Genomic DNA, 13678 nt, shown 5'->3' with positions numbered 1-13678 from the left:
GACCGACTTCTTAAAATTTATTCTGAAGCACAGTTTATCAAGCATTTGCACCATTTTTTCTGTATTCACAGTACAACTATCTAGATTCTGATCCATAATAATAGAATCATCAATGTAACTTTATCATGTATATACTTCAAGTGACATTTTTTCATAAAAATGCATAGACAGGTTTAAAAGCCTTAGTAAAAACTCTTTATGCAGAAGCCAATCCAAAAACAAAGAACATAAACATCATATAATGTCCTTTCCACATGAATCAGGAATTTTTGATATAATCATTATTGATATTAAAATATGCATCTGTGAGATCTATGGATGTTAGCTATATATATATATATATATAATCATCCCTATAAATTACATCTAAACAAATGATAAATGGTCCTGCTTCAAATGCTGGTTAGCCACAAGCTAAGTTTGTTTGAATTTTTCAAATAGATAACAGGCCTTGAAGACCCATCTTTCTTAGGAACTAAGAAAATATAGGAAATAAACTGATTTTCCAATTATTCAACCTCTTAAATAGCTCCCTTAGCTATCAATTTTTAGACTTCTGAAATTATTTCATCCTTATGTAAAGTGAAATGTATTTTATTCAAAAATGATGAACCTTGTGGCACAACATTAAAAATAATTTTATAACTATTCTTATTAAATCGAATATCAATAGATCATTAGTAATATTTTCCAATTCATAATATTTAAGTTATCTACTGTATATAGGAACTGGTTGAGAATTGTGACCTCTTTGAGATTCTCTGTATCCCTGTTGGGAAACCTCTCCCTCTCAATGAAGGGAATTGCCATACGCCCTGTTGACCGACAGAACCTCCGCAGTTAAAAGACTGATATTGCCTTTCCCATAACTGCTGGGAGTAAAATAATTGCTAGACCTGGAACCTATTCCAAGGAATCTAGGATTTGCCTAAGAATCTTGGTATAATCACCAAGTTTGCTTCATGCAATCATAACTAAAAACGTGATAAATCAACTATCACATCAGAATTACAAATTGGTTTTATCATCTAGATATTTCTGAGCATCTCCTATGCGTTTAACCAGAAACCCATGGTCAAACAAAAAAATAGAATTTGACAATAAATTCCTTGTATTATCAAGATCTAATGGCTCATTCTTACAACAAATATTATCCAACTCAACAATAGGGGTGATGGTCAACCCCTTAATAAAGTATCTCTGGGTTTCCTGCATCTTTGAAACCACAGAGTGAGCCTGTCTAGGCAGTGCCATTTAGATCTATTTATTTATCCTAGGCACACTAGGATTCTCGCAGTTCTCAGGAAAATTTTATTACTCCTCTATCAACTTGATATTTTCCTGATTTGATATTTACTGACATGGTAGTATTAACAGTCACAGAAAGTCCAGAAGAAAATTCAGACCCAGTTTTCTGCCTTTTTTAAACAATTTTGGGATTTCCCAAGCAAAATCATGATTAAACTGTTCAACAAACAGGCTGAGATACTGGACCATTAATCTCACCAAGAGAAGCCTTAAAGGCTTCTGAAAACCCTAATGCAGGATCAAAAGAAGTATCAAATTCAGCTCTGGCTGGACTATCATCAGCCATGGCACAAACTCCAAAAGGAGGTACATGCACTGTATCATTACAGTAGTTCAGATCAAAATCTAGAACTTAATCTTCATTAAAGTAAGCCTCTAATGGCAAAAATGGAATAAAGCAGCAGGGTTCTCTACAACCTCTGCTTGAGTGGAAGGCAGAGAAACTGTCTCAAACCTCATGGTTCATACAGGCTCTTTACTACATTTAATAATAATGAGTCAATGTATCAATCTACATGCCTATTTTAAATCTCAAGTGTGCTATCTCCTCTTGAGAAATATTCACAAATCTAGGATATTTTGAAGCTATACCAATAGCACTAGATTTTAAAACTTCCTTTTGACAGGTTTTGTTGCTTTGTCACTTGTCATTCATTTCCAATTGCAATGCCTTTTATGATTTTTTATAAAACTACTATGTTCTATAACTGTTTAAGAAGAGGATTTATTCAAAATACCTCTAGTTTTCCTATTAAATTTATCATCTTTAATTTCTAAAACAACCCAGAGGTGATGAAAATCAAAGCCATCACCCTCATTAGTGTTAACATCATTCTAAACATCTTGCTAAAGCAATACATCTGCATTATCAAATTCAGCCATTGTAATAAAATAATGTGTACCTGTACAGGTAAAACACGTGCTAATTCTGAAGAGTACTCACGACCTTCAGGTAAAAAGAAATACTTTTAAATATCTACCTGTTTAACAAACAGGAGTTAATGAATTAAGTAACACATGTGCCTTACATCGTAGGCAAAACTTAATGAATATATAAAATTGTCATACATCGTAGACAATAAAAATTTTTTTTTTTTTTTTTTTTAATTCATTTCCATCAACACTTGTCATACATCGTAGACAAGAAATTTTTAATTCATTTCCATCAACACTTGTCATACATCGTAGACAATTGAGAAATTATTATGTCTAATTAACATATTAACATTAGCACTTGTCGTACATCGTAGACAAGTTAAATGTAATTGAAGTAACTTTCCCCTAAATCTTAGATAAAAAATAAAATGACTAAACAGAATTCAAGTGAAGTGTTGTGTTCACTTCACACCCTCTAGAAAAAATAATGACAAGTTATTATGGAACAGGTGCTTATATACTAGGGTCAAGGTCACTGGCCATCTATGGTCTGGTGGTTATAGTTTGTTTCTTTAAACAGAGATATTACATGTAAGCTTCACCCCTCATAGAGAAGTTAAGCTAATTCATTACTTGAGACCGAAGGCGAAATATGAATAAGAATGCATGAATTGTAAGAGTTTTATAAGGTGTTATAGAGTATCCTACCAATTTCCTGTTTGTTGCTGACTTGATATGGTTTCCCGTCATCATCATCATCTAAAGCAAGTCGATTACCACCTGACCTGCGACCTTTAGAGCTAGGTTTCCTTGATCCTCCTGCGCTAGTTTCACGATCTGAATAGTGAATTAGAAAAAAAATTAACAAAGTTCTAAATTTTTCATTTATATGTATAAAAAGAACAATGAAACACAAAATTTCAAATTTAAGAAAAACTTAAGCTAACATCTATACAGAATCCAAGTAAAGAAACTGTCAAGGTCTATTTTCTTATTTATACAAGTCTAATGGCAGAAGTGTTAAGAAACTTTTCAGAACCAAGTTCCATTTCAGAACATGACATCTTCAATACTTCACAGGGTTCTGACTGAGGCAAATCCACGAGTCCTGGACTCATCATTTTCAAAACTGGTGAGTCCAAAAGATGCAACAAGATTGTAATGGGTTGTATCAACTGATATAAAAATAAGATGTGGTATGGTTGCCAATGAGACAACTCTCCACCAGAGACCAAATGACATAGAAGTTAACAACTATAGGTCACCATACGGCTTTCAACAATGAGCAAAACCCATAAAAGGCCCCAAATATTATGAATGTATAACAATTCAAACGAGATAACTAACGGCCTGATTTATGTACAAAATAATGAATAATGAGCACATATATCATTTATAGCTCATGTTTTTCTTCTTCTCACTGTTGGAATCACCATGGCCAAAAATGACTAGTGACTGAACTTGTCTTCAAAAATCCTTAGTGAGAACCTTGACTTAAGCCAGAAGTTAACAAATATTGATTAATTGTTGGTTGCTTAAGGTCCAATGGCAGATATTTCATGCATGTTCAGGACGAGAACAAATTAACAATAAATACAATAGGTTGGTGGTTGGTCCTGTAATAAAGGTCGTCTGGGATGAAGATCGGGGAAATGAGGATATATTGGAAAGGTACAGAAATTTTGCCTTACAAAAGGTAACCTACGGACCCCTCAATGAGTTGTTGCAAGGGTTCTTAATGCACAGAGAGCGTGGCATCAGATTTTACGACCCCATTCTGACCCGACATGGTTGTGTACTTGTACATCCAGCACAGCCAAATGGACGCCCCACTTTGGGGACGCTTTTACTGCCGGACAGAGGAAGACCAAAGGTAATTAGAAAATCTATCCGAGAATAAACTGATCATACAAATTTTGAATTTTTGTCTGAAAATGCTTTAACCCCCACCTACCAAAAAAACTTGCAGTTGATATATGTGCATCTATTTATCCTGTTTAAGAATCATATAAAATTTGATTCCTTTCCAACCATTAGTTAAGGAAATTATGCCTTTTTAAAACAAGAATATGTCCATAGTAAACGGATGCCCCACTCACACTATCATTTTCTATGTTCAGTGGACAGTGAAATTGGGGTCAAAACTCTAATTTGGCATTAAAATTAGAAAGATCATGTCATAGGGAACATGTGTACTAAGTTTCAAGTTGATTGGACTTCAACTTCATCAAAAACTACCTTGACCAAAAACTTTAACCTGAAGCGGGACAGACGGATGAACAAACGGACTGACAAATGAACGGACACACAGACCAAAAAACATAATGCCATTCTACTATCGTAGGTGGGGCATAAAAAGTTGATGCATGAAAGGACAAAGTGAAAACTAATGGGCTCAAGTATCTTTGATGTAGGGGCCTAAATATGTCTTTCAATGTGTATTTACATTATGTGATTCAAATGAACTTTGAAGTCCATGAATTAGGGAACTTTACATATGATAATACTTTTACAATGTTTTGTTTATCTTATAAAATAACACATACCACTTCCTGCACTGCCTTCACGTTTGGCTCTACCACTACCTCTTCTTGTCCCACTACTTGCACGCTGAAAAAAACAAGTGGATCTCACAGCTTTTTAAACATCAACAAAAATTTATCTATGTTACTTTAGTTCAAAGAATATGCAGATTTGGTACCAAAGAATTTAAATGAAATGAGAACAATTATTTTTATAAACAACTGTAAATAATTAAGAAATAACTCTTTCGACAAATATAATGTACAATTAAAGAACCTTAGTGAGCGCACTCACATACCCCACGTCCCCACATTGTCACTGGAGAAATAAAATAACAGTAAGAAAAAAAAAATTAAATCATAATTTCCTGTTGATATGCACATCTACGTAGTACGTCCTTATTATCTACAAAGTTTCATGAAATTCTGTTGTGTGGTTTCAGAGGAGTTGCGATGACAAACTGTTGCAGTAGTATATTGAAGCAAACAAGTTCAAAGGGGCGTAACTCCTAGAAAAAAAATTGAATCGTAATTTCCTGTCGATATGCACATCTACGTAGTATGTCCTTATTATCTAAAAAGGTTTCATGAAATTCTGTTGTGTGGTTTCAGAGGAGTTGCGATGACAAACTGTTGCAGTAGTATATTGAAGCAAATAAGTTCAAAGGGGCATAACTCCTAGAAAAAAAAATTGAATCGTAATTTCCTGTCGATATGCACATCTGCATAGTATGTCCTTATTATCTAAAAAGGTTTCATGAAATTCTGTTGTCTGGTTTCAGAGGAGTTGCATGACAAACTGTTGCAGTAGTATATTGAAGCAAACAAGTTCAAAGGGGCGTAACTCCTAGAAAAAAAATTGAATCGTAATTTCCTGTCGATATGCACATCTACGTAGTATGTCCTTATTATCTAAAAAGGTTTCATGAAATTCTGTTGTGTGGTTTGAGAGGAGTTGCGATGACAAGAAACAGGACTGACGGACTGACGGACAGACGGACGGACAGACGGACGGGTCAAAAACATTATACCCTCCGCAACTCATTGCATGGGGAATAATAAAGCCTTTAACATTGAGCAAAACTAATACCATAGATAGTAAGCTATAAAAGGTTGTGGCCCAACAAAATTGGAAACAATTTAAAAAAAAAAACATCCATCTTTACCAATATGATATCTTATTATTTACCTGGTCCTTCAGTTCTTTAGCTTTCTCAGCTTTCTTTAACTTTGTGGCATACTCCTGGGCCTCTTTTAAACCAAGATCGGAACAAATCCTCACCAAAAATTTCAAACCTGCAAATCAAATATAAAGTTGTTCATCAATGCTCTACTTTATTGTATAGCAACAACATATTTCATATATAAAGTAACCTAAAGTTAGTGTGCAATAATATATTGTCTTGCACTAGTACAAATAAAGCTTCAAATTAGTGACAAAAATAAGTTTCAAACAGTTTTTCAATCTTTCAATTCTTTGCTATACAATAAAAGAGTTATTGCATGAATATTGCTCCTCATAAAGTATATATTGCAATTAATTTGAGGGCCTCCCATGCCCCAAACTGATGTTTTTGAAAAGCCCAACAATTGTTGAAAGTTTATCTATATAACATTGCATGAAACTTACATTCTAAATTATCAGGGAACTTCCTGTGTATATGTTTGTAGGTTTCCAATGCCTGTTGATAGTTTCCACTTCGTCTATGACAGCTTGCTATCATCAACTGCCATTTGACTTGGTTAGGTCTGAAATAATCAACACTATATGTTACTGAATGAAAATTATATTTAAACACACAGCATATACAAGTAGTAATAAAAAAAGCTTCTAGGCAAGGTTAATTTTGAATGTGATCAGTATTTTCATATTTCTTTCCTTGTCTTTTTATTTTATAAATCATATGCCAGATGAGAACATTTAGTATCATCTATAGAATGATGTTGTGTTTAGCAAAACCTGTATAAAAATAATCTGAAAATATCCATATGGCATTAGGCAGAGAAACATTTCTTAAATTCTTTAAAGGCTTCATACAACATTTGATTTTCAAAACAAAAAAATGTTAAATTTCACTTTTGTTTTACTGCAATTAATCCTTTCATTAAACACTTTGAGGATGCTAACAACAATACTGCTAAGCTCTTCCTACTCACATAATATTGATTGACAGGTCAAAATATACTATCAAAAACAGCTGTACTGACTATATCAGGCAATGGAACACTTTTCCCAAAATGATAGAATTTTAATTATCGAAGAACATTTTTTACATAATATTGATTGACAGGTCAAACACATACTATCAAAAACAGCTGTACTGACTATATCAGGCAATGGAACACTTTTCCCAAAATGATAGAATTTTAATTATCGAAGAACATTTTTTACATAATATTGATTGACAGGTCAAACACATACTATCAAAAACAGCTGTACTGACTATATCAGGCAATGGAACACTTTTCCCAAAATGATAGAATTTTAATTATCGAAGAACATTTTTTATATAGAAAGTATTATTATAATTATATACAATTCGATACACACAAAGAATTATACAACCAGATTATGACTCTAAGACTGCATTTGTTTAGTAAATAGTTTAATCTTAGGGATCTTAAAAATATCAAATTCTTAAATAATTAAAACCTTACTGAACAATAGCAGCTCTCTCAAAATAGTGTATAGCCTTTTCACAAAACTGGGAATCAATGTAGTAAGCTCCTAACCATTCTATTACAGGAATGTTGGATGGAAAATATCTGTAAGACTGAAAATAAAATAACAATAGGGTTTACATTTATATATTAAGAAACATATCTTAAATTCAAAATTTCACCAACATTCATCATAACTTTTGTGCCATTAGTTTTTCATTCAAACTACTAATGAAACATTTTCATCGTTGTAAAGTATTCAATTATTGCGAAGAAAATAAAAACTTTCCCCAGAATCAGTTGATGTTTACCTGGCCATTTAAATTTTCGCAAATTGAACTGTCCCACTGAATTAATTTAAAATAGCTATTGTTCACTGTGAAGTTTATTTTTTTTTGTACAGCCAGATTGGTTTTTTCAAGGAGAAATTAAATTTCCCATTGAATGAACTCAACAGATATTCAATTATATCCCTAGTTATTCCAGCTTCTCAATAAACATACATCATAGTAGTACTGGAATGCTTGTGACTTGTCTCCTTCATTGTCATATATCTCTCCTGTTCTAGCCAGTACTGATGTATCTGTTGGTGCTACACCAATCAATTGCATAAACCTGACAAAGAAAATCAAATATTTTACTATGTATTTTAACATCTATATAAATGTAATACTATTGATTAAGAAATAATTCATGGCAGCCGTAGATTTGTTTTCATTTAACCATGGGTTGGGCATTTATATTCGTATTTTACCCCTCGCTAAGTACGGCTGCCATGAATTATTTCGATTCTAATAGGACAAATTCGGTAATTTTGTTAACCGCGAAAGCCCTATACATACGATATTGTTTTGGCTGTTCCGTTTTACCCAATTTTGATAATATTAGTAATATCATATAATTCCATGATTTTTTTTTTAAATCGCATTTTTCACTTATATATTTTATTCTAATGTAATTTTATTCGTTCTGAGGCGTACAAGAAGCTTTAAAACGCCCGGTATTTACATTTGATTTTTTGTTTACAAAAACATACTTGTGACGTCACCTTGTTTCGTTGCCATGCCAAGACAATAACATCATTTCGCTGAATTTTCGTTTTATGAAATTTTACCATGAAAGATAAATTGAAATGAACTGATTTGTTTATTTTGCTGTAGAATAGAGATAAATATATTGTATCTGAATCTTGGCCTACGTTAACTTGGGGTTTTGATGTAGAAAATTGAGAATATCTGGTAATATAAATAAGTTGGTTGTAATGCGGAACAGCCGTTTTTGTGTATTACTGCGTTTGCGCTTAAGGTAGATATATTGTGATTATACTGGTTGACGATAATAGGACGTCATATTAGAATTCCTTATTTATAATGGGTTACCAGTTTGTGTGGATTTGTGGGTAAAGGTAAACCGTGAATGTATAGATATATGTATATTGTTGTATGCAGACTTTGGCAAAAGCACGAAATCAAATATCCACAAAAATACAATGGATCCTTAATCCACAGAAATTGTAATCCATAAAAATAAATGAATACACAGTATTTATCCTTTTTTCAAAATGTAGCTTCACACAGTTTTTTGTTAGATTGTTAAAAGATTCTTTCACTATTTAAGGATAAAGAGTAGAGGTATCCACATTAGAGACAATAATTGGATAAAATATTTATAAAGATACCACATGTTGTCTAAGTGAATTGTCATTTATCATGTTAATACTGTGGTGTCTCAATATGATAGATAGATTTGCAGAAAGCCTATACAGTCCTGTATGTACTATATTGACAATCTTCTTAAACTTTAATCTTAAAACCTAATGATAATATGAGACCACTGTTGTCAAAGATACTAGCTGATTTGGACATGCTGTAATGTGCCAGTTCTTCTAACTTATCACTGTGAGCTTTGGATCAGTAATGGAAGCATTAAGAAAGGTACAAACTGATCTACTTGACAGTCTCTGACACTAAAAGTTTCTATAGTGCATTCCAAGTGCTGGATAAACTGAAGACACCAAAAACACTTTTTATTTGATTTCTACTTCTACCATATAGTGACCACCTTTAACAAATTGAAGATTATATGTCAAAGGAGGATAACTTACAAGATACATGAATATTTTAAAATAGCATCGTATTGATATCTCTTATACATCTACCCCATATCCTACATGTAAATAAACTTAACATATATACAAGGCTAAAAATTTTGTATGCCAGACGCTTGTTTGGTCTACAAAAGACTCATCAGTGAAGCTCAAATAAAAAAGGGGCACAAAAAAGAACTAAGTTGTAGAGCATTGAGGATCAAAAATTTTGAAAGGTTTTGCCAAATACAGCTAAGGTAATCTATTCCTTGGCTAGAAAATCCTCAGTATTTCGCAAAAATTAAAAGTTATGTAAACAGTTAATTTATAATTATGATATCAATGTTAATTGATAAAACAATACTATTTATTAAGATACATACCACTCTGTTGCTTGTGCTGTGTCTTCCAATTGATCATGTCTGTAACTTGGTTAAGAAAATGTAGTAAATTAGTGGTCTTTCAAGGTACAGAGATTGATAAATTAAAGACTGAAGATGAAGATTGAAACCGCTCTTAAACAAAATCTGTGCATTCCTTTAAAGGTCCAGAGAATGATAAATCAAAGATTAAAGATGGAGAATGAAAACGCTCTTAAAACAAAATCTGTGTGCATTAGTACTAGTAAATGCAATTGTAAAACTTATATACAGATCTTCTAAGTCAATTCTGTTAGAAAAACAACAATTTAATAAGGATTGACATTTAAAATCAAGTTCAACAGAAGCCATTTTCACACCAAATCTTGGAAGAAAAATCCCTTGTTAGTGATTGAGACATGAAAAAATCCTTTTTGTCTCAGCTTTGAAAAAAGTCCCCATATGAATGCAAGGAAAAAATCTAGGGGCTTAGAAATACTGGTAGAAAATATTATACTGATGATTGAAAAAACAAAGGAACAGGTTTATGACAACTATCTTTAAATTTTGAATTTCAGAACAAAAGGATACATATCAGCAATCTGGTACATAACTTGTGGACTGTTTCTCAGTATAGCATGTAGCTTGTAGAAACAGTCTAATGCATCCTCTAAACGATTCAGCTTCTTGTTTGTCAGTCCTAAAACATACATATCACAACATATAACAATGATCAAACAGAATAAAAATGGTATGTTTACCGTAATTGGGCATGTATAATCTGCAGCCTTTTACTCCAAAATTGAAATTGCCTGGCAGAAGTGCAGATTACAGAGTACTAAAAGCAAGAAATAAGAGAACAACTTAATTTTTCTATGTTCGTTTACATTCCGCCATATTTGATTATTCGTACTTTATAGAACAACCCAGATTTGATGTTTTAGACTTCTGCAGGTGTTTTGTTTTAGCTTAAAGTCCTTCAAACATTAAAGTAACAATTATTTTCAATTCCTTCTCAATGAAGGAAATCATTTTTTTCATGAAAAATACTACAAAAGATCATTCACAACTTATAATATGCTGTCTCTTTGATGAATAATCCACATACCTCATTTTATCCAGAGCATTGATGATTTTATAAGGTACATATTTTTAAGCTTTTATTGTCATTTAAAATTAAATTTCTAACAGCTCCTTTTGTTTAATGTTTTTCAAGATTGGTAAGCATGACATATGTATTCTGTATTGTATTTGTAAACATTGTTTCTAGTTTGCATGACAATACATCATATTTTTCACCTGTGAACTTAAACCTTTTACAACTGTTTAAAAAAATATTACCTAAATTATACTGAGCCTCAACACATGAAGAGTCATTCTGTAGAGCCTCCTTGTAAAACTCTCTTGCCTTCTCAAAATCTCCTTTTGTATATAATACATTCCCTTTGTTTACAAGAGCTGAAAACAAAAGTTTTTTTTTTATAAATATGCATCATTATAAAAATTTGTGTTTTACCCTGTAGGTATTTGTGTGCATACATACTGTTAATTTAAACATTTTTGCTATGTTTTCATTATTGCGAAAAATTGCGAAAAGATGGGTGTCGCAAAAATTAAAACTTGCATTTAAAATTTTGATAGTATTATTTGAATGCTGCATTCCTGAAATCTCAATAATTAAACTGGCATTTGCATAGATGGTTCAACAATCACAATAAATGCACACAATAATTTCTGAATTCAAAGTAATAGATTCTAGATAATATAAATCTGTAAAAAAATTTAGTTAAAAAAAAAAGATAACAGATTAATTTGTTCTTATTTAAATATTCAATGTGAAAAAAATCGTTCTTTGAAAGACAACAAAATTTCAGTATTATATTGTGTAGCATGTGTCCTGTACACATTTAAAAAAAATCTTATTTGTTCAAAATATTACCGTGGACAATTTATTTCTTCACAAACTTTCATTACACCCATATACAGCATTAATTTATTTTTAATTGTTTTATCTAAAATTCTTCTACTAACAATTTTCTTTCAAATGTTCCAAAAGCTCAGGACACATCAACATTTTCAGTAGCAGTGAAATAACACAAGTGTACAAAGAACAATATTAAAAACAATGTGATGTCTTTTTACAGTAATGTTGTTATTGGTGTGACCAGATTGATTTTTTTCACCGTTGTTCTTCTGTTTTTAGAGAGTTGACATCGAATCTATGTAAAGTAGGTAAAAGGACAATAGCCAGGACCACTTTGCTTTAAAAATAACTAGTGTAGCAGTCAGAATTGTTAGTTGAATTTGGCTGATTTATGAAGGAATTTGTGTATGCAGACCGCAAACATGGCAACAGAAGGGAAGTAACTCTTGTTCAAATTGAGTCAATAGAAACCTTTCTTTCCAGAAAAATAGATCTGACAGTAATAGAAGTTGTTCAATAAGTCTCTTAAAACTCTTTATCAGTATGATACATTATATAGTAACATACCTGAAGGATTATATCTGTCAGCCTGCATGGCAACCTCAGCATACTTGTCTGCCTGCGCCATGTCATTTTCCTTTAAAATAAATCACATTCATTTAGGCAAGAATTTCATTAAAAATATCCAATAAATTACAAAAGGAACTATTTGGTTGAATTGTAGTGGTGATTTTATGACATGGGATATAAAGATTGCTCAAATTTAAAAGAGAAACTTTTGTACATTGTACAGGTATTCTAATGTTCACTGGGTATTGCAGTTGGGTAGCCTCATAAGAAATTGGAAAGTTTTAAAAAATGGTGTTTTTTTTGTGTATATCAGCACTAGCTCAAGCATACATTGAGATCTCCTTATCTCAATATATGAATATAATATTCTTACATCAACAGCAAATATGGTAAGAACCCTTTACATTTACCATAGCTTACTCTTTTTTCTGGTAATTGTTATTCTTTCTGTATGCCATAAATGTTCATTTGCCACCTGTAATTTCTCCTTTTATACATTTGTTAATTACCTGCCAAATTGAACTACTCTAGGAATTGTATGTGTCAATTCAGTTGTTCAATGTAATGTGAACAGAACCTTTGTAGCTATATAAAAGATACCACCAATAGTTGAGAGAAAAATTTCAGAACTAGAGTAAAAACAATTAGATAAGAAGGGGAAGGAAATCACCCTAGAAAAATTTTAATGATACATTTGTATCAATGTATAAATTGTGAAGAATATTGACATGCATATGTATATCGTGTCAGGCGAGAAAAGGTGTGAAAACATGCCAAGAAATATGAAAGTTGTAATAAAGGTGCCAGAAGAATGCAGGCTTTTTTTACATTGTAAATATACACTTGAAATTTCTTGTCTGGTAAAAATAAAATTCTTAAAATTTATCTAATTAAAAAAAAAACAAAAAAAAATTATGTTAGATAGACATTTACTTGCTTTGTGTTATTTTCCACACACAAAAAATATTCCCATAAAACAAAAATAAGTCAGCAACATAAACCAAATAAAAAAAATAAACAAATTAACAAGAACAAAAAAAAGTTACAAATAGTTCAGTTAGTATTTTATTCTATAATGTATAACTTTTATTTGAATGGATTTTACTAAAAAAATTAAATTTACTCAAGAAAAAATATTGTTTTTATTTTTCCTGCAGAAATGAAAGAGTAGGGTTGTAATGAAAAAATAAAGTATAACTCCTATTACATATATTAATTAAGGATTCAAAAAGGAATTGAATTTAAGTTCTAAAATGTCCATAAACAAGAATGCTTATTTCAATAATATCCTAAGGTGACTGAAAATGCTCTACATATATATCATGTATATGTATACACCAAACTTATCAAAATAGTGAAAGCTCTCTAACAA

The 13678-nt window shown here is 31.5% G+C and overlaps 1 protein-coding gene across 4 annotated transcripts in view; it reads right to left on the bottom strand.

Annotated features, from left to right (window-relative positions):
- LOC127724071 (intraflagellar transport protein 88 homolog) overlaps positions 1–13678 on the bottom strand; it is a 38523-nt gene that overhangs the window by 6628 nt on the left and 18217 nt on the right. For all 4 annotated transcript variants that reach the window (XM_052230913.1, XM_052230914.1, XM_052230915.1 and 1 more), the window contains exons 15-24: positions 12304–12373; positions 11154–11270; positions 10404–10512; positions 9837–9875; positions 7871–7982; positions 7365–7480; positions 6337–6455; positions 5896–6002; positions 4731–4794; positions 2893–3021 (exon numbers count right to left, since the gene is read on the bottom strand). In XM_052230913.1, coding sequence (XP_052086873.1) covers positions 2893–3021; positions 4731–4794; positions 5896–6002; positions 6337–6455; positions 7365–7480; positions 7871–7982; positions 9837–9875; positions 10404–10512; positions 11154–11270; positions 12304–12373 — 982 coding nt within the window. The remainder of the gene's footprint in view (positions 1–2892; positions 3022–4730; positions 4795–5895; positions 6003–6336; positions 6456–7364; positions 7481–7870; positions 7983–9836; positions 9876–10403; positions 10513–11153; positions 11271–12303; positions 12374–13678) is intronic.

The sequence above is a fragment of the Mytilus californianus genome, unplaced genomic scaffold (assembly GCF_021869535.1).
Source record: "Mytilus californianus isolate M0D057914Y unplaced genomic scaffold, xbMytCali1.0.p SCAF_14, whole genome shotgun sequence".
In the NCBI taxonomy this organism is placed as follows: Eukaryota; Metazoa; Mollusca; class Bivalvia; order Mytilida; family Mytilidae; genus Mytilus; species Mytilus californianus.
This window is presented reverse-complemented; position numbering and strand designations above follow the sequence as displayed.